This window comes from Trichoplusia ni, chromosome 13, assembly GCF_003590095.1.
Source record: "Trichoplusia ni isolate ovarian cell line Hi5 chromosome 13, tn1, whole genome shotgun sequence".
In the NCBI taxonomy this organism is placed as follows: Eukaryota; Metazoa; Arthropoda; class Insecta; order Lepidoptera; family Noctuidae; genus Trichoplusia; species Trichoplusia ni.
The window spans coordinates 5,021,155-5,039,097 of record NC_039490.1 but is presented as its reverse complement, the minus strand read 5'-3'; the positions used below and the strand labels follow the sequence as shown (position 1 = coordinate 5,039,097).

The window sequence follows — 17,943 nt, the reverse complement described above, 5'->3', positions numbered from 1 at the left end:
ATCTAGACATTTTATTTGTTCCGGACATTTACTAAACAAAGCTTTAAGCTAACAAAATAAACCGAAACAATGAGTTTGTCTTGAGCAGCGCTGTTGTTTAAATTAAAACAGATTAAGGTTAGGTCCTCAAAGAGATCCCGCAAGTTCTAAGGATGGACTTAAATGAGTCTGTATACATATTTTTTCGAAAACTAGAAGTATCATAGTACGAAAATGCTTATAAAAATGCCATATGAGTACATCTTAAACATCCCAAAGAACAATTGATTAAAATACTAACCTTAATAAAGATTTTTTATCCTTAATTTTATATACTGGCTTAAATATATATTTTCCATCAGGTGTGCATTCTATCTTTGGATTGTTCTGCAAAGCCTCTGTTTGTAACCACTGAAATTATTAAAAAATAAATAAATGCATTGTCAAAATTAATCATTAATCAAAATTTCTGTCTTTGTATTCTCTTCTATGAACATGAAAAGTAAGTGTTTTTATTTATTTAAGGAGTGTGGTTATTTGATTGGTCTTTAAAAATTTATAAAGCAATAATAATTATTAGCAGAAACATTTGTTCTCAAGTAGCAATGTATTATGTGAATCAGTCTTTTTGTTATTGTCCCACTTTCCACAATACTCTTCTAACAACATACTTTTTTTGACCAAAGTGGTACCCACCTGTTTTACTTTATTACTAAGATCAAGCTGGTTAGTTTCATCCAAGACTTCATCCAGTGTCAAGGGGTGATCATCACCTTCCTGGTGACGTGCCCTCATGTGCCTGACAATGCGAGCCAACACACCAAACCGGTATGATGAGCTGCCTGACATTGTTTTATAGCTAGAAACATAAAATGCCATGAAGGTTGTCATTACATTTTTGGTATTTACAATTACAGTATTGCTGTTAGAACTTACTTTGAGGCATCAAGCTTCGGCCCTGTACTGGCCGAGCTTGATGATGACTTTGACTTCTTCTTGCTATCATCTTTAAACTGAGACTCATCTTTTTTCTTCTTTTCAATGCTGAAAAATACATTATTGATATGTAGTTATGCAAACTTTAAGTATTAAAGAAAACTTGTGAAAGTTTTAGACAAGGAAAAAACAAAAACATTGATCTGCATTATCTCCTTCCCTCAATACATAAAAACATATGCAACAATATTGTCATCTATGAAATAGTATTGCGTATGGTTATATAAAAAGTTAGCTATATCTCCCAATATTTTTTCTAAAGTTATCATGATGTAATTGATAATAATTAGGTTGTTGGTGCCGGAGTGTGGGAGTGAGAGAAAGAAAGTGCGCGCCTGACGTGACAGCGCGAAGCGAACAGTAATCGTGGGCTAACGGTGTCTACACAAGCATGTAACGTACCTCGGTGTAGCGAGTGCCTTTTTCTTAAACGCTTCACGTTCTCGGAGTAGAGCGGGATCCATTTTTACTTCTGTTTTTGTTTTCTATGGAATAATTTATAATGTAAGTCCGTCACTTGTCATGTTTACTAATCCATCAAAGTTTTATCATTCACTTTGTTTCGATTAAATCAATGCAGGTAATTGTCTGTCACTTGAGAAATTGTCAGCTTCCTTTGACAATTGACTTGACACCTGTCAAACAAAAAGTTGATTTAGTTTTTTATTTTGAGAACAGTATTGAGTCTTTTTAGACGGAGGGACATTTTTAGTTAACAGATATAACATCTCACATTCTCACAAATAATCCCATAGTATAAGAATTTTGAGTTTGTTATACGTATTCAACATATTTTACTTAAAGTTGTAAAGCGTTTAAATAATAATTATGGCAAACCTTTTATAATCTTATAATTACACTTAACAACTTGCAACATTGTCACTATGGAGCATAGTACGTATAGTACAATCGTGAAGCGGTTATTTTAAATTTATTTTAAAATCTCACCATCTCTGCGTATTACACGCAGACTGGCTGCTTTATTAATAAATTTTATTAATTACACATTGTTAATGAATATGTGCATGATATATTTTTTTTTAAATAGAACTAGAAAAGAAAATGAATACGTAAAATTTTAAATATAAAATAACGTATCTTGCCCGTCCTTGACCTATACGCTATAACTTGCGATAGACTATAGGGTGATGACTCATATAATTAACATAGTGTGCCAAACAGTGTAGGTACAGCTTGCTAAAGCCTCAACAATGCATTAAAAAACTTTTATGAAAAAGGCTGCAACGTTGCAGGTTGCGATAAAACAAGTTTTGTTCACGCTTTGTATCCAATAGGCGGGAAACTGTTTGTCCTTGCTTACTGGCCGCAAGTTAGTTGTCACTGTTCTAGTCATCGCGGAGCAGTAAGGACGTTACCACATTTTAAAGGTGCGTACTCGTTAAATTCGTATTATCGGGAGTTTTTACTTTGATAAAAATGTTTTATTTTGATAGTTCGATGTTTAACCAGTTTATACTTTTCACGAAACTTATACCTACCGTTAACTAAGCTTTTAGGTGGCACAGGTTTCATTTCTTTTATAATATTTCAACACACACAAAACACTGTTTTAACTTTACTAATTGCTCCTTAATTTAATATTTAGTTTTAGTAATGTAAACCTTTAAATAGTTTTTAATGTTAACTTTCCTTATATTTTTGATATCTAACATAGTATTCAGCTATGTAGTTATAAAACATCAAAATTGTGTAAAACTATGGGAAAAAAATTAGCCAATGCACCGTTAAAATCTATATGGTTTTTATTTCTTGCATTAATCTTTACTATTTCGAATAAAGTGTTTACGAACCAAAAAAAACAACATTAATATGTATTCAGATTCGCAAAAGTTGTTGATGTTTGTGAAACAAGCCGATATTTTATTAATGGCAAATGAATTAAATTGGCACTATTCGTATTATTGTAAGCATTTTTCTAACACAATACTTAACTGAAATGAAGTACGGGACGCAACAATCATGATCAATACAATTACTTTGTGTGGGAATTAAATGGCAAAATGCTTAAGAGAATAGGAATAATTTTAAATTTTATCCAATTGCCATTAATTATTCGGACATTGTAAATAGCAGAATCGGGGCCCAGCATCGTTGAAGTGGATAAACATTTTGTAAAAATTGTCGATGTCAATGTATCAATATTTGTCGCGAGTATTTTTTGTTAGGAATAGACAGCCTAGTTGCGTGTAACTTTTACTTTTTCTCACGACAACATGAGGTCGTAGTTCTTATCTTTTAATTGATATTTAGTTGCCATTATTTTCTGAGACATGATTAATATAACTTCATAGATAGATATTTTTGGATTTTCGGATAATAAACAAATTGAAGTTTATTATAAGAGTCGAGAGAGTATAATATGTATTATCAAGCGTATATATCAAGATGAATAGAATTGAAGAAGTATAAAAATATTTACTTACTTAATGAAAATTAAATAGAATAGGTATAATTTTTAATTCGGTTTATTGAGGTCATTTTATCTACCTTTTTTGTAAGGTAGGTATAATAGGTCTTAAAAAGTATATAGCTCTTCTTACTTATTTTTGAAAAGTAGGTATGTTGTTTCAGACAAAGAATTTTGACTGATGGAGAAGATACAGAACCTACGATGTTTATCTTTTTCACAATCAAATTGGTCAAGTTTTATATCGATTATCAGTAACATATTAATAATTAAAACTATTCTATAATATGAGTATCTTTAATGTATATAAAAACTTTAAGTACTTTTATAAATTAATTAGCAGTGAGATACTTCATCCAAATAATGTTGTGACGGTGAAATCAGCTTCCGTTATAAATCTGTCTAAATTAATATTGTAATTAATCTCAGGATTTAACCGATTTCGGTAAATATTTTACTAATAGAGAGCCATGATAGTGTCTATTTACTGTCCATTTACATAAAGTTAATGACAGCATTTACAAAGTTTCAATCCGGTTTAATATTCCTAATTAAGTAGTTTATATTTATTGCGTAGAGTTTACTTCATAGGTATTTTTCACTTGCCCCTTAAACTGTAAATGATGGCAGATAATCTGAATTTTAATGTTAAGGTAGATCTATGTCTTTGCCAATAAATAATTTATAAATATCCTGCTTTTTTTTCGAGACTAAAAATATTGTTTTTAACTTACATATTAGTAAAATCCTTGAAGGTAAATCATTGTGATTTGCAGTGGTTTTTGTCTCGGTTAGAATAAACCTTATAAGGCTAATAAAGACTCATTTGCGGAAATCGTATTAGTCGCTCACCTAATTCAATATGGACCGAAAGATTCGAAATAAATAGTGAATAGTTCGTTAAGGTTTGGTCCATTCGCATCAGGTGAAATTAAGAATGTAAGACCAAATTTGATGTATTTTCAACCGATTTAAATAGGAGGCCCCTATTTTTTTTATATTTGTTTCTAAAAAACTGGATGAACCGATTATGTTCTCTTCATTTAAATTCAATTTGTCGTCGTTTGGACCCATCAAAAATTTTTCCGCTTTAGCTCAGTAGCTTTTATTTGAGGTAATACATAGTTTTTATTTTTTATATAATACATATATATAATGTTTTAGGTCCCAATGCTGGGCAAGGGTGTCCTCTTTACTTCCCACACCCTTTATCTTTTGCGATTTCTTTCCACGTGCGCCTCGCGTATTTAAGTCTTTCGTCAGTCTGTAAGCCAAAAAAGGTAATGAGTTATAATTTAAATCAAGTAACACTTTAATATAGCATACAAAATTGATAATCTTTTATTAACTAAGTATGTGGTATTTATTTAATATTCAACCATAATCTATTTTCATTAATGTAATCTAAATCGAATGCAAAACAAAAGCGTTGACTGATTTGCTTGAAAAGTTCAGTTTGTATTCTTTTCGATACCTGCATACATGAATGAATAATATTTAGTGAAGAGAAAACTATTTCTCTGGTTATCTTTTATAAAATAAAATTTCCCGCAACAAAAACGCAACGACTTCTTAAACGACAGTCTTATCTTGTATGGTGACCTTGCGGTTCCATTTAAAGATTTGTCCGCAGGCGAAGCACCAATGTGCCTTTTTGAAAGTTATTGAGAACGTACTTTCTTGATAAACGTAAGATATTACTGACAAATGCTGAATTAAAACGTCGCGTGTCGTTAAGAAACCTGGATTCCAAACAAATTGGAATCGGGAATACCTATCCTGGAGTTAACTGGCATGGTCAAGGTCATCATGATAATCATGCTTAAACCTTCCATGGTTTAAGCATGGCTTAAACCTTCCATGGTTTAAGCATGATCATTTGAGGAGATTCCTATGCCTAGTCGTGGGACATATTTAGGCTGGCATTATCATAAAACTCCTGTTTTGTACAAACACCGAATCGGGTTTCGTTATTTTATCGGTGACCTAACCAATTGAGACAATTAGGTCATTAGTTCTGCTAAATTGATACTTTTGACGGCCTAATTAGCCGAACGAAGGTTTGGCCTAATGGTTGTTCTGTTTAGGGGTGGCGCGATCTACCCTCATTTGTTTTCGTTGTATAATGCTTAAGTATACTTACTTCTGTACTCTCTTATGCTCAGTTGAACTTCGTAATTGTGTATACGGGGCATGATTCTGTCCATTGAAAGGCGTATAAGGTCTATCGCCTTTACTTTACCGATAGGTGATGTTGATGTCAATAATTTTATGAATAAAAAATACGATGCGATGTCAACCTTAACACTTTTGAATAAAGATTACAATGTTTATTTAATTTTCTTTTTTTTGCAGATGTGGCTTCAAAGATTTTGCATTTATGCTGTTTACATAGTAGTTTTATCATTATGGTGAGTATTCATTTTATTACGTTATATTTTTGCCCGATACTAGTATCGAAGTACCAGCACGCCATTCAGCCATATCACTCACAGTCTACGGAAATGTAACCTTATTTTCGTTACGTCATATAATCTAGATATAGTTTTTGCATTACTATAGTCAAGTGATACGGTGCGTGATTTTTCCAACTGGTTAGGTATCTATTAGTAGGTCGTTTCCCATATTACGGGTATAACGATCATATAACACGAGTTTGTTGGTAACAAGACGGAAAATTCCTTCGCCTATTAAGATTTGACCGAGTACAAGTATATATGAAATTAATTTCTTAATAACTGTGGATATTTCTGGCCAGTTTTGTGGACTGTTTGGATGTGACGTGACATGAAAATTAATTATTTTATTTATATGAAATTTGGGCAAATAAAGATCTCGTGCCTGAAAACGTCTTCCCATTACTGGATAGGGCTAGGATTTCTTTAAACATGTACATATATGTCATCATCATAAGTCTACCCTTCCAGTCTACCAGTTTTAAAAGTAGCGACTGCCTGACTGACCTCCTAAACCAAGTTACCTGGGCAACATGACACCCCTTTGTAAGACCGGTTGTCACACAAATATACATATATCTTCTAATATATAAAATTCCCGTGACACGATGTTAGTTACCGTACTCCTCCGAAACGGTTCGACCGATTTTTATGAAATTTTGTACACATATTGGGTAGGTCTGAGAATAGAACAACATCTATTTTTCATACCCCTAAATGAAAAGGGTTGCTCACACTAAAAAAAAATATTTTACGTTTTGGACGAATTTTTTTATTTTTATATAATGTGGCATAAAAAAAATACATACAACTAGAAATAATTTATTAGGCAAAACAACTTTTGCTGGGTCAGCTAGTATATATGTAAAATATCTGAATAAGCTTTGGGTTAAGTAGATAGACAAATACAAGGCTATCCAACTGGATCAGTGACCTTTAATGCTAACCCTGTATCTACCCCGTTATTAGAATTTAATTAGCGAAGTAGACCGGCCATCATAGCCCGATGGTTTTTACTCCAATTCGTTAACGTTTAATTACTAAAGTGGATGTACATTGACGAATGACGAATGTTAATAGAGCCTTTGGAAGGAACTCTGGTCATGTTTCAAGTGTTATTTCCTAGCAGATATTCGCACATGCTTAAAACTTTATAGACCAGTCTGTAAGATACCTTTAATTAAATTTAAAGTCTATTATTTTTTATAGATAAATTAACATGTTTAAAACCTTAGTTATATCTAAACAAACGCTCTTGTACGAGCATTCCATCAGCATCAATCGGTTTTCCACTTTTAATACCTAACATATTTTTGATTATTATTTTTTGGATTAAATTGTAAGTAAAACCCCTAGAAAAGATTACATACATAGGTAATTATGGAATCTCATCCTTAAAGTGTCTATAAAGTACCAACTACACGTGATTGTAAAGGTGGTTGTTTCAATTAATGACACACAGATCAAAAATCTTTCCTGGACATATTTTTGTAATGATCTATCCGCAAAACATGGCATTGATCGAAGCACAGTCATACTGTCAATACCAAATGTTATCTTTGATTGATAAACAACATATATTGATAGCAATGAGTGGTACTTGTAGTTTGTAAACTATTAAATAAAAACAACATTGATGTTTTCTACCCATTCTAGTATGACTTATTTGTTGGTATGCCATGTACACAATAGAGGTAGATAATAAACCGCGGAGTTGCGATTTTTGCTTGATCAGCGTATTTATAAACGCGGATGACGTAGCACGGCGGTTTAGGCTTAGTCGGTAAGAGTCTGAAAATAGGTAGTCCCATTTCCTCCCCCGAGGGAGTGGGTGTCCATGAGGTTTCCCTCGCCTGACCAGAAAAGTTACACCCACAAGTAGTCCTTAATCATGCGCTAAAGCGGCTAAGCTAAAAGCTCTCATTAAAGTAGTTTTTGGGCTTGTTTTTCGAAGAGTCGAGAGCTGATGGCCGATGGGACAGACGAATCCTTGTTTGATGGATAGATGAACTAAAAAATGTAGCTGACTGGATTGAGAAATAGTTAATTATTCTCCCTTTATAGAGCCTTTGGGCCAAAACAATAAAATAATTAATAACTTGTATTCCATTCGTAATCCGTAATTCCAATTATATATTTTTTATATATCGACAACTGAGTGATGTAAAACAATTAGGTAACACGAGCGAATTTTAACTACCTTTCGTGTTACGTAAAATTCTATTAAGAACAGTTTATTGCACTTAAGTATAGAACATACATTTTGGAGCATATTTTTGTTTTAATATAGTGTTACTTATTTTAACTTTATTTTCAAAAGGTCATAATTTTCTTTAAAAATTTAAAATTTTTCTTTAGTACCTAAATCATGAAGATCTAAGTAATAGTATCCTTTTCACGTGAAAAAATATTAAATTTTCTCAATCTGGTAGAAAATGTTGACAGTATAGATTAAAAACGATTTGATAAATTATTAATAATTTATTTTGTAAACAGTTTTGTGGATCGAAAAGTTAAATTTATTAACGAACCGTCGAGCATTGACACGTTGTTAGATCAAGAGGACTATCGGGCAAAGTAGCCAGCAGAATATGTTTTGTTGCCTCAAGTTAAAGAATATCCCGATAAGAAAATTTTATTTCCAAACTTTTCATCGTGGGACAAGTTTATCAAACGGGATTGAATGGGAGATGATGTATTTCTGGTAGTTTGTAACTCCACCACCCATAAGTTTTAATTAGTATGTACCCAGTCCTTGGTTAATAATCAATATATATACGTAACTAATCTACATCTATAGATGGTTTAGACGCGTTGTTAATTCCTATAGGGTTTCTGATTAGTACGCAGACTTAGGCCGGGATTACTTACTCGTGGTAGCTACGGTAAATAGATAATCATTAACTTTTATACATAGACAAAGCCTTTGTTACTAATCGTATGCCGTAAATGTCTAATAAACATTATCATCCCACACTTACGAGTAATTCTATCTTAAGGACCTATTAGTGTTACAATTATGCCCTGCAAGTTGAGCTTACATAAAACGATGTGCTCGCCTACGTGAGATAACTTCTTTGAAATAAGGGCAGGTGCTTTTAGCAATGACATTGACGTAAACAGATCAATGTGATCTTACTGCAGATAGATCGTCTTACGTAAATAGAAGTCGAATTAGTAATTGTCTTTAATCGATTTCTTGATGTACTAGAATGCTATGACCAAGGCAGGTGGTTTAAATGAACTATTTACATCTGCCGCTGACATGTTCACATGTTAATAAAAAGTAATAAATGTAAAAGAAGAAAATAAGTGGCCTTCTATTTTTGTATTTTTATTGTTTCTTGTGGTATGTGATGCTGCGTTCGGTATATCCTCAATGAATACGTATTAGGTCTTATTACAAAGTTTATCATTATGTCAGCTTAGCCAGTTTTTCTCTTTTCCTCATCATGTTCTTTCTAAACCATCCAGTGACTTTGTCCGTACTTGGAAATTAAGATAATTGATCCGATTATAGCATTAACGTTTAAATTTTAATAGCCGGTTATTGAACTATTGAAGGATTTCAATAATGGCAGACAATATTCTCAAATAGGTTAGCTGCTTCATTATAAGCTGTTGATACTTAACGTGCGCTTCTGTGGCTTCGCTAAATAGACGTTTCCTTCACGACCGCTTAAAAGATTATCATGGCATAATGCCAGCAACAAGTACCTTAGTTTCTAATTACTGCTACTTTATAAGTTCAAATTTGTGATATCTTATTTATTAATAACGTAGTCTCGAACTGATGAATCACTTGTTTTAATCAGGGACAGGCGTCTCAGTTGCTGTAGAGCTCGTAAGAGGAATCTACTTGTAATTAAAATTGCAAAACCACTGTTTAAAAGTTTTCATGTTCCTGAATCAGAAAACGGCTCTCATTCGTATTACTATTTTTGTTTTAGTGTGTCTACTGCCGAAGATCCTTCTCCGTGGAGATGGTCGTGCGAGGACAAGCGCTGCGTGAAGACACGCAACGATCCTCAGAATAAAGACCCCGTACTGAGCTTGGAGGCCTGCAAAATGTTCTGTAACGATTACGGTAAGTGAAACGGTAACATTTTGAAGAAAATTATTGATAAGTAACAACAACTAGCGTTCGGAAAGACCGATTTAAGGTTTGAGTTCAAAAAAATGGTTTGGCCAACCAACCATAATACTTATTTACTCCATTGGATCAGCGACCCAAAATATTTCTTGGTCTCTGATACGAGAGAGCGCCACGTTAACTAATCTTTGGCCACTTCTCGCAAGTCATCGGTATGAAGCACCTGAAGGACCGCCTCGAATACCACTCCAGCGAAATCTGGGTGGGCCATCAGGGCATCTACCTGATGGTCGTCCCAGACACTCTCTCTTAGCACTACGATCTTGTCCCATTCTTCCTCACCCCCATCCTTGTCTCATCAGCTTTGATTTCTCCAATGATTTTGGGGATGGTTATGAGTTTTTCAATTTATTCGTTTTTCGTATCCGCCAGCTACCGTCGGGGCTCTGCAGGTCCCAACTTATCAATAATCATAATAATCGGAGCCACCAGGCACCATTGCAGAAACCGGAGATTTGATTTTATGCTGAAGCCACCTCTCTATACCAAGTATACGAAATTTTAGGCATGACGTCATTATGTTGTGAAACCCATAGCGCTCGTGAATGATATGTTTAGTGTTTACGGATTTTTACTGCCTAAACGGCGTCGTTTTATAGCAATATAATATTACTGTTAGCCGAAAAATACAGTTTTTACTATTCATGAATAAAGAAGCAAATGTTAACATACATATTTATAAAAAAAAAAAACATTTGTCACTGACACTTCTGACAGACATAAAATAAACAGGGGTGCCGACTCGAAGGGTAAAACTGGATTTTATAACTAGGCCTCCTGCCTGACCACCCGTTTATCACCAGGTTGTATGTCATGATCCGTGATAGTTAGACAGCTATAAAAAAATAGAATGAAGTAAATTTTATATATAAGCTTTTCCTGTACTGTTTTAAAGATAATGATTTGAAACTCTTCATGATCGAGCCAAAGCGGCGGTTGGCGGACTTTGCCGGTTTCAAACGGTCTATTTCACACAAAGATAAAGTCGGATAAACAAACAAATAAACAATTTACAACGCTTTACGACAATACAGGACTCATTTATTAGCTGTACCTAGGTATATAGGTAACTGGCATTTCTAATTACTTCGTATCTTATCTCGAGCGCACTTATCTTACTGATTATCCACGCTGGAGTTTCATACTTGAACAAATGATATTTCTGTTAGGCATTGTATACAATGTGTGAGGTAAACGCAGGTATACATAGGTAAGAGAGAATATCAGATTAAAACAAAAGCCTAAACACTATTGTATTTGTGAGAATGAGACGTGTTAATACGACGAGTTCTCGCATCAACAGCTGACACAGCACTGTTGTTTTTAAGCCTCAATTTAAAAAGAGGGTTTTGTCTGTGGCATCATCACTCCTGAAAGAATAGAGCGATTTTTATGTTTATTTTGTAATAAAGGTGAATTATGTGCGAGTGTTTTCGACAGGTTTGATAAAAATTGAAGAATAACTAATAGTAATATCGGAAACTATTTGTTGCCCCGACTTCGTCCGCGTGGTTAGAAGATATATAAGTTGGGAATTTTTGAATAATTTTCACCCATTTTGCCACATTTCCATTGTATCTTCGCTCATATTAGTTGCAGCGTGATGTTATATAGCCTTAAACCTTCCTCGATGAATGGTCTATTGAACACAAAAATAATTTCAATTTTAATTTGAACCAGTAGTTCCTGAGATTAGCGCATTCAAACAAACAAACAAACTCTTCAGCTTTATAATAATATAATTAGTATAGATTCTTTCGTGATTTACATTTTTGAACTCTACGTTATCGTTAAACTATTTAAAAACAATCATGAAATATGAGGGCACGGCAGTGCCCCAGCCAAGTCTCGAGCATAATTTTTATTTCATGGTAAAATAAAATCAAAAGTTAGAGATACAAACAAGCAATTGTTATTGGCGTTTGAGGACCAAAATTATAACACAAAGTCTTGTCTCGTGAGTTGAATGAAACAAGATATAAATACTCTTGTATACCGTCTCCATAAGAGGAAAACAAGCAGGATTTAATATTGAAGCACTACGAACGATATCGATGCTTATATTTATCAGAAAAAAGCAGCGGTCATGCAAATGATGGCGCGAATTCGTAACCTTAGTATTTCCCAAAATATTTAACATTTATAAGTTGTTATAGTGGTTGTAAAAATAACTTTGATACATGATAAATCTGTGTCATATTCTATAGGTCTCAAATTGTATTACAAGATAATTCTTATTAGATTGTCTACTCAAGTTGACACGTCTTTGTTCGGTAAATGTTATTCTATTAATGGCTTTAGATAAGTATTATTAGACAATCTTCTCTACTAGTAAAATTTGGAATCTTCCTTTTACGAGAATACCTTCTTTTTAATTTTAGTATCGACATATTTCAAGATTATGAATAGCGCGTGATTTAATTATTTTCTAATTTAATTAAATCGCTTGGGAATGCATTTCAAATACTTATTGATTTTATTAGTTACACATTGGTGGATGAATCCGTCATGCTAAGTCATTTTATTGTGCCTTAAATTAATTTCGTAACATTTTTGCTTGAAAATTAAAGTATTATTATTTATTTGACTTTATAGGCATTCTACGAACTCCGTTAGTTGTCAATCGTGGGTTCAATACTCTATTTAATATTTCGGCAAAGATATAATCGCGAAGTTAATCGATAGTCGGACACGCAACAATATTGTTATGTTGTATAAGAGTAGAGTCGTGACTCGTGCTACGACCGGAGCTGGTTTTTTTAATGTCAGATATGCGTCACCCCGTACACTCGTAAGAAAAAAAGGCGAAAATAAATTGAAATTATGTTTGTATGATAAATTTTTGGATCTATATAATAGCCCCTTTTTAAAGTCGCATTGAAGAACGTCGCTGTAAAGAGTCATATTGTCTTTATTATTGTCAAATGGAATGTAGAAACATTTATTTACACAGAGAACCCAAAGCAGTGTTATAAAAACAATATTAATAACAATATTTAAGCAATTACATAATTATACTCTATACTAAGAACAACAGATATGTAATATTAGGCAAAATAACTAAACTAGACACTTTACAAAAACAAAGATTTCGTATATTCTTATTTGAGCCATTTTCGTGGATTTCTACAGGGTAAGTCATTAAAGACATTGAGGCAAACTTAGGCAGTTTTGCCCTAATAGTCACCTTACAGGGTACTAAACTGAGAGGATTGCAGTTGTAGGGAGACGCAGTGCTGCGCCGTGCAGAACACCGTCACTTGTTATCCCGCGTTAGTAATAGTACTTCAGAAGGTACCAGCGATACATATTTAGCGTTCACACTCTCTAGTTCTCTAATGAGGCACGAGTAACTACGACTGTACCTAATATAACGTTATAGTTGACTGATTTACTATCGTCGTCGCGTCGGCGTGGAGCGAGCGCTTTGCCCTATATCCCTCATTCCATTGTAATATCATAATCACAGGGGTGGCCTTGAATGACCCTTATAATAAATAAACTTCAATAGCTTTAAGTATATTTTAGCTGTTTGTATGAGAATTCTTTATTTCGGGACAAGAAATTGGATGCCATACCATAATATGTCTTTACCTGAACCCAGACAGAATTTCATTGTTATATAGGATGAATATGTTGCTAATTGTTGGGCTTAAACTTCAAATGTTTCTTTTAAATATTTTTTATCAGAATTCAGTAAAACATATAAAACCAGGACGTCAATTTAGGCGATTTTTCCGAATACCAAAACTTTAAACACATGAGGTCTTTGACCAAAGCGCCACAGGTATTGAATTCTTATTTGAATGCCAAAAATCATTTAGAAGGTAGAGTCACGCAAGATGCCAATTCTAATAAAACGTAATTTTTAAAGCTTTTCTGACAATTTTGAGGACATTTACATAAATTGAAGTCTCATCTTAAATAACAATGTTTTATGTTCCTTGACCCCTCAGAACCAGAATTATGTTTTTCATTATGTAAATTTATGGAAGGGACAATTAACATAAACATAATTGTATTTTAATGCGATTGGGTCCTAATGCGAATTAGATACCTTTTACATGTCATTTTATTTGAAAGTAATGGGGTTCTTACCTGCGGTGTTCCTTTATCGAGGTAATCATTTTTTATTATTTTAACAATGTATTTTGGACCTCATTTTGATATTGGATAAAATGCCATAAACAGATACAAACTTTTATAAATAAATTGGGCAGATATCAACATAAACTGGTTTAAAAGTTATTTAAGGTTGTGATCTCCCAGTTATTTTTTTGTTTGGTTTATTAAAGGTATATTTTCTTCTACAGGTCTACTATGGCCCCAGCCAACAGGCAAGACAGACTTGGGCAACTTTTTGTCTAAGATAAACATCAACAACATTGATATCAAGCTGATGAATGAGGGTAGGTCAGCAGACCTCGTGAAGGAAGCTGGAAACGTAAGTAATAACGAAATGTTTTACTGCCCCATGGCTTTCTATGCGCTGTGATATCCAAGCGATAAGATTTCAGGACTGTCAAGTCTGAGGTGGTTACGATAGAACACAATTGAAATAGGTATATTCCGGCAGAGGCGAGACATCGGCAAAACATTTCTCAAACTTAAAAGGTCTAGGAGGCCTATTGCCACGTTTCAAAGCAATGTTAAGTATTCCAGGTATGGAAGAGAGATTGTATGAAGGATTGCAAAGTATTGCCATACACCGACACAAAAACGCGGATGACCTATCACAGCGCGTTAGGTTTAGTCAGTAAAAGTCTGATTCCCTCGCCTTACCAAAAAACTATGGTATGGAAGAGAGATACGCCGTGTATTGCGCTGTCACGCTTCCATAATAAAATGAAATTACTTAAAGACGTGGTAATAGACCCTTTGAGAGTTAGGGATAGTTTAAAAACAGAGTAAGGTCTCTATAAGTAATATATCATCAACAATACGTACATTGTTCCATAACGAACAAGCGGAAAAACGACCTAGATAAAAACAGTGAGTCTAGAATATAAATATATAGAATTAAAATTGATAATTTTATCGCTTTGTTCTATAATTCTAACAATAATTATTCTAGTAATTAATAGAAATTTATTTATGCATAAATGTTAGATTACCTTGACATATTTGAAAGTTTTACCAAAAACATAGATTAAAACAAATACCTGACAATTTGTTTCCTATGACAAGTACCGTTCAATCTTTAACCTTCCTTTAGCACAAAGTATAGTACCTGGATGACTCTCCGAAAAAAAATAACACAATTTAACGTCGTCATTATCCTCACCACACTTTTGATACTGCAGATTGATGTATTCTATATTATTTTTATCCAAGTTCGTAAAGTACTCGGGCTATTAATAGATAACTTAAAAATTTTAAAATTTTTGTACTACAGTTACTTAGACCAGTTGGTGAGGATAATGACGACGTTAACTTGTGTTATTTTTTTCTGGAGAATCACCCACCTATACCTGTATTTAAAATGAATTAAGTACTCAATAAATTAGAACCTATATTCTGAGACGGTATAAACCTTCTTGTAATATATAGCTATCCCTTTATTCTGACGCCAATCAGACAAGGACGACAACACACCATTATAACAAAACTAATAAAATGTAATTGTCTATAGAGGTTCAAGAGTTTGGTGTCAATGGCGATACCAAGAGGCGTGTCGCCGAAGTCAACTGGAAAAGCCGTCTCTGTACTTCTGTATAATGAAAACCCTGATGTCAGAGGTAAGTGACTTTTGTTTCAGGTTCTATTACAATAGAAGTACATAGTTTTGAGAAGCGTCAAATTGTTTGACTCTAGGATAAATTTATGTCTTAAGAATGGGGGTGTTTGTTGTCGGTGAAAGTCCAACATATCTCCCACGCCGTGCCTTCCCTATACGAATATTCAATAGTATAACAGAATATCAGCTTACTGGCATTTCTTGGTGTGTTAACCTTCCTTGTTATCAACCGACGGCATTTGTAGAATTCCGTTACAAATGTCGATTCTATTGCCATTTATTATGCACCATTTCAAAATTGTACTAAGTATACCCCTTGAGAATTTTGCCGTAGACGACATTCCCGATAGCATTTTGGTCCTGCATGCTTTATTGGCGTCGTAAAATTGTTTCCCAATCGTTCAAGTTATAATAAGTGGTGGCGACAGTAACGTTGTAATATTCTCCTTTGCACAGCTCTCGTCACCGAATAACTTGTTTCACGTTGTTTTGTGTTTCCGACTTTCTAAAGGAAACTATACTTCCTTAGAGTAACTTTAATATTTAGGAACAAGAAACTTGAAATTTGTTAGTTTATTAAATTGCTATTATTAGCTTTTGCCAATTTTTCGATTTTTTTTGATGACTTTTTTATCCTTGTTTCGCTTGGGGTCACATGTGCAAAAACACCCAGACTCAGACCAAGCATAAGGCTTAAATTCTCTCATCTTTTCTTAACACGCTTTTCAAGGTTTCAGGAAGAATGTTTCGAAAGAAATTCATCACATATTCTCATTTCAATACCTACTTAAGTAATCATCGGGTCATATTTGATCGATGTTCAAACTTACGTGAAATTTCAAAAGTACAATCACCCAGATTGAGTACTCTTAAGTATTTGTCTCTTATTTTCCTGCTGTTAACTTGTCAAGTTTCTGATTGGCATTAAGCTTTGTTCATAACCGGTGATATCGTCGATATGCGTTTAATCTTGGCTTAAAGCCAGGGTCTTCTTCAAAGTGAATTAGCTGTATCCTTACTAAGTAAACAATTAATACGATAATACTATTCATATACACTTGGAAACAAAGAAACTACGAAATGAGATCTCTAATGACAAGTCTATGAAAGATTCAACGCTATGCCCGACAAAATGAGTTCTTGAGATTCTAACAAGGCAAGTAAAAGTTGTCAACATGACAAATAATGAGCAAAGCGAAAAATGTATGGACAGAATTCTTATCGACCAAAACAACCTTTACATAAGTAATACTTATCGGGAATTACATAATGTATACGTAATTAGGTACTGCCAACCGATGCAAGTAAAGCACCGTGGCACCGCGTTATAAAAAACGCAAATATATTAGCATAGGCGCGGGGTCGTTATCCTTGCCGATATAATGTTTATGTACTATTCGTTAACCGGTAAAACAACTTAGCAAACATCGAAACAAATGGCATTTGAGTGTCTGAATATAGTATGGAGAAAAAACACGGCGTGGGACGTTGGTTAGCATGACAATTGGAAATAATAGATGGGCATGGCGTTAGCTGGCGTTTGAGATGTGGGTGCTTAGCGATATTGTATGCATGTAAACTGGTGTCTTCTAGTTGACAAGGATCTGATGCTTAACTGAGTAGGTTCTTAACTATATAAATCTTCTTAATAAAAAGGCGAGTCTTGTTGTATCTACCAAAATGCTATTTTCCTCAACTGATGCTCTCTGTAGCTCACTGCTTGTGTTTTTTAAACTGGTCCTAAGTTGCATACTATGGAAGGGATAGTTGTTAGCGGTTTACAATAAGGCGTAAGACTGCTTAAGTAATTCAGAAGATATAAATCTTCATAAATGAGTCCGAGCGTGCTATACGATCGTAAAGATAAGACTCCCACAAAATTTCGTTAATAGATCCATCCCATATTTCTTATTTGTACCATTATCTTAATTCATGCGTAGGATTCAATTACATGCGTGTATTATATAAGAGATGTTTGATAGAAGGAATATTTTATGCTAGAGATCTGTAAAAAATGATTGATGTTGCCTAGGTTTTCCTAAGGATAAACATTTTTCTCGTTTCCTTTATTCGACACTTAACGATCTTGTCAAAAACAAAGATAGTCTGCATAAGCGTGATAATTACCAACCAAAATATATGTTTGATCGCAATTTTTCTGCCTTCCTTCTTTAATTAATCTAAATAAATTCTC

At 33.7% G+C, this 17,943-nt stretch overlaps 2 protein-coding genes across 3 annotated transcripts; one reads left to right on the top strand and one right to left on the bottom strand.

Moving 5' to 3' along the window:
* Positions 1-555: 555 nt before the first annotated feature.
* On the bottom strand, positions 556-1,439 carry LOC113500208 (transcription initiation factor IIE subunit beta-like). The gene is made up of 3 exons (XM_026880917.1): positions 1,378-1,439; positions 916-1,023; positions 556-838 (listed from the first exon to the last, which is right to left on the bottom strand). The coding sequence occupies exons 1-3, from the start codon at positions 1,437-1,439 to the stop codon at positions 556-558; spliced, it is 453 nt and encodes a 150-aa protein (XP_026736718.1).
* On the top strand, positions 1,109-15,774 carry LOC113499899 (chitooligosaccharidolytic beta-N-acetylglucosaminidase-like). 2 transcript variants are annotated; one of them, XM_026880489.1, is made up of 5 exons: positions 1,109-1,479; positions 5,759-5,814; positions 9,810-9,946; positions 14,326-14,456; positions 15,645-15,774. In XM_026880489.1, the coding sequence occupies exons 2-5, from the start codon at positions 5,759-5,761 to the stop codon at positions 15,756-15,758; spliced, it is 438 nt and encodes a 145-aa protein (XP_026736290.1). In that variant the 5' UTR covers positions 1,109-1,479; the 3' UTR covers positions 15,759-15,774. The 2 variants fall into 2 exon arrangements, with proteins under 2 accessions (XP_026736290.1, XP_026736289.1); XM_026880488.1 differs by lacking the exon at positions 1,109-1,479 and adding an exon at positions 2,139-2,363.
* The last annotated feature ends 2,169 nt before the right edge of the window (positions 15,775-17,943 follow it).

Excerpts from the sequence above, each read along its gene's own strand:
- LOC113499899 (XM_026880489.1), top strand. The coding sequence starts at position 5,759 with ATGTGGCTTCAAAGATTTTGCATTTATGCTGTTTACATAGTAGTTTTA. Across the intron at positions 5,815-9,809 it reads ATAGTAGTTTTATCATTATG|TGTGTCTACTGCCGAAGATC; the intron begins GTGAGTATTCAT and ends TTTTTGTTTTAG. Across the intron at positions 9,947-14,325 it reads AATGTTCTGTAACGATTACG|GTCTACTATGGCCCCAGCCA; the intron begins GTAAGTGAAACG and ends TTTCTTCTACAG.
- LOC113500208 (XM_026880917.1), bottom strand. The coding sequence starts at position 1,439 with ATGGATCCCGCTCTACTCCGAGAACGTGAAGCGTTTAAGAAAAAGGCA. Across the intron at positions 1,024-1,377 it reads AAGGCACTCGCTACACCGAG|CATTGAAAAGAAGAAAAAAG; the intron begins GTACGTTACATG and ends TGTATTTTTCAG. Across the intron at positions 839-915 it reads CCGAAGCTTGATGCCTCAAA|CTATAAAACAATGTCAGGCA; the intron begins GTAAGTTCTAAC and ends TTATGTTTCTAG.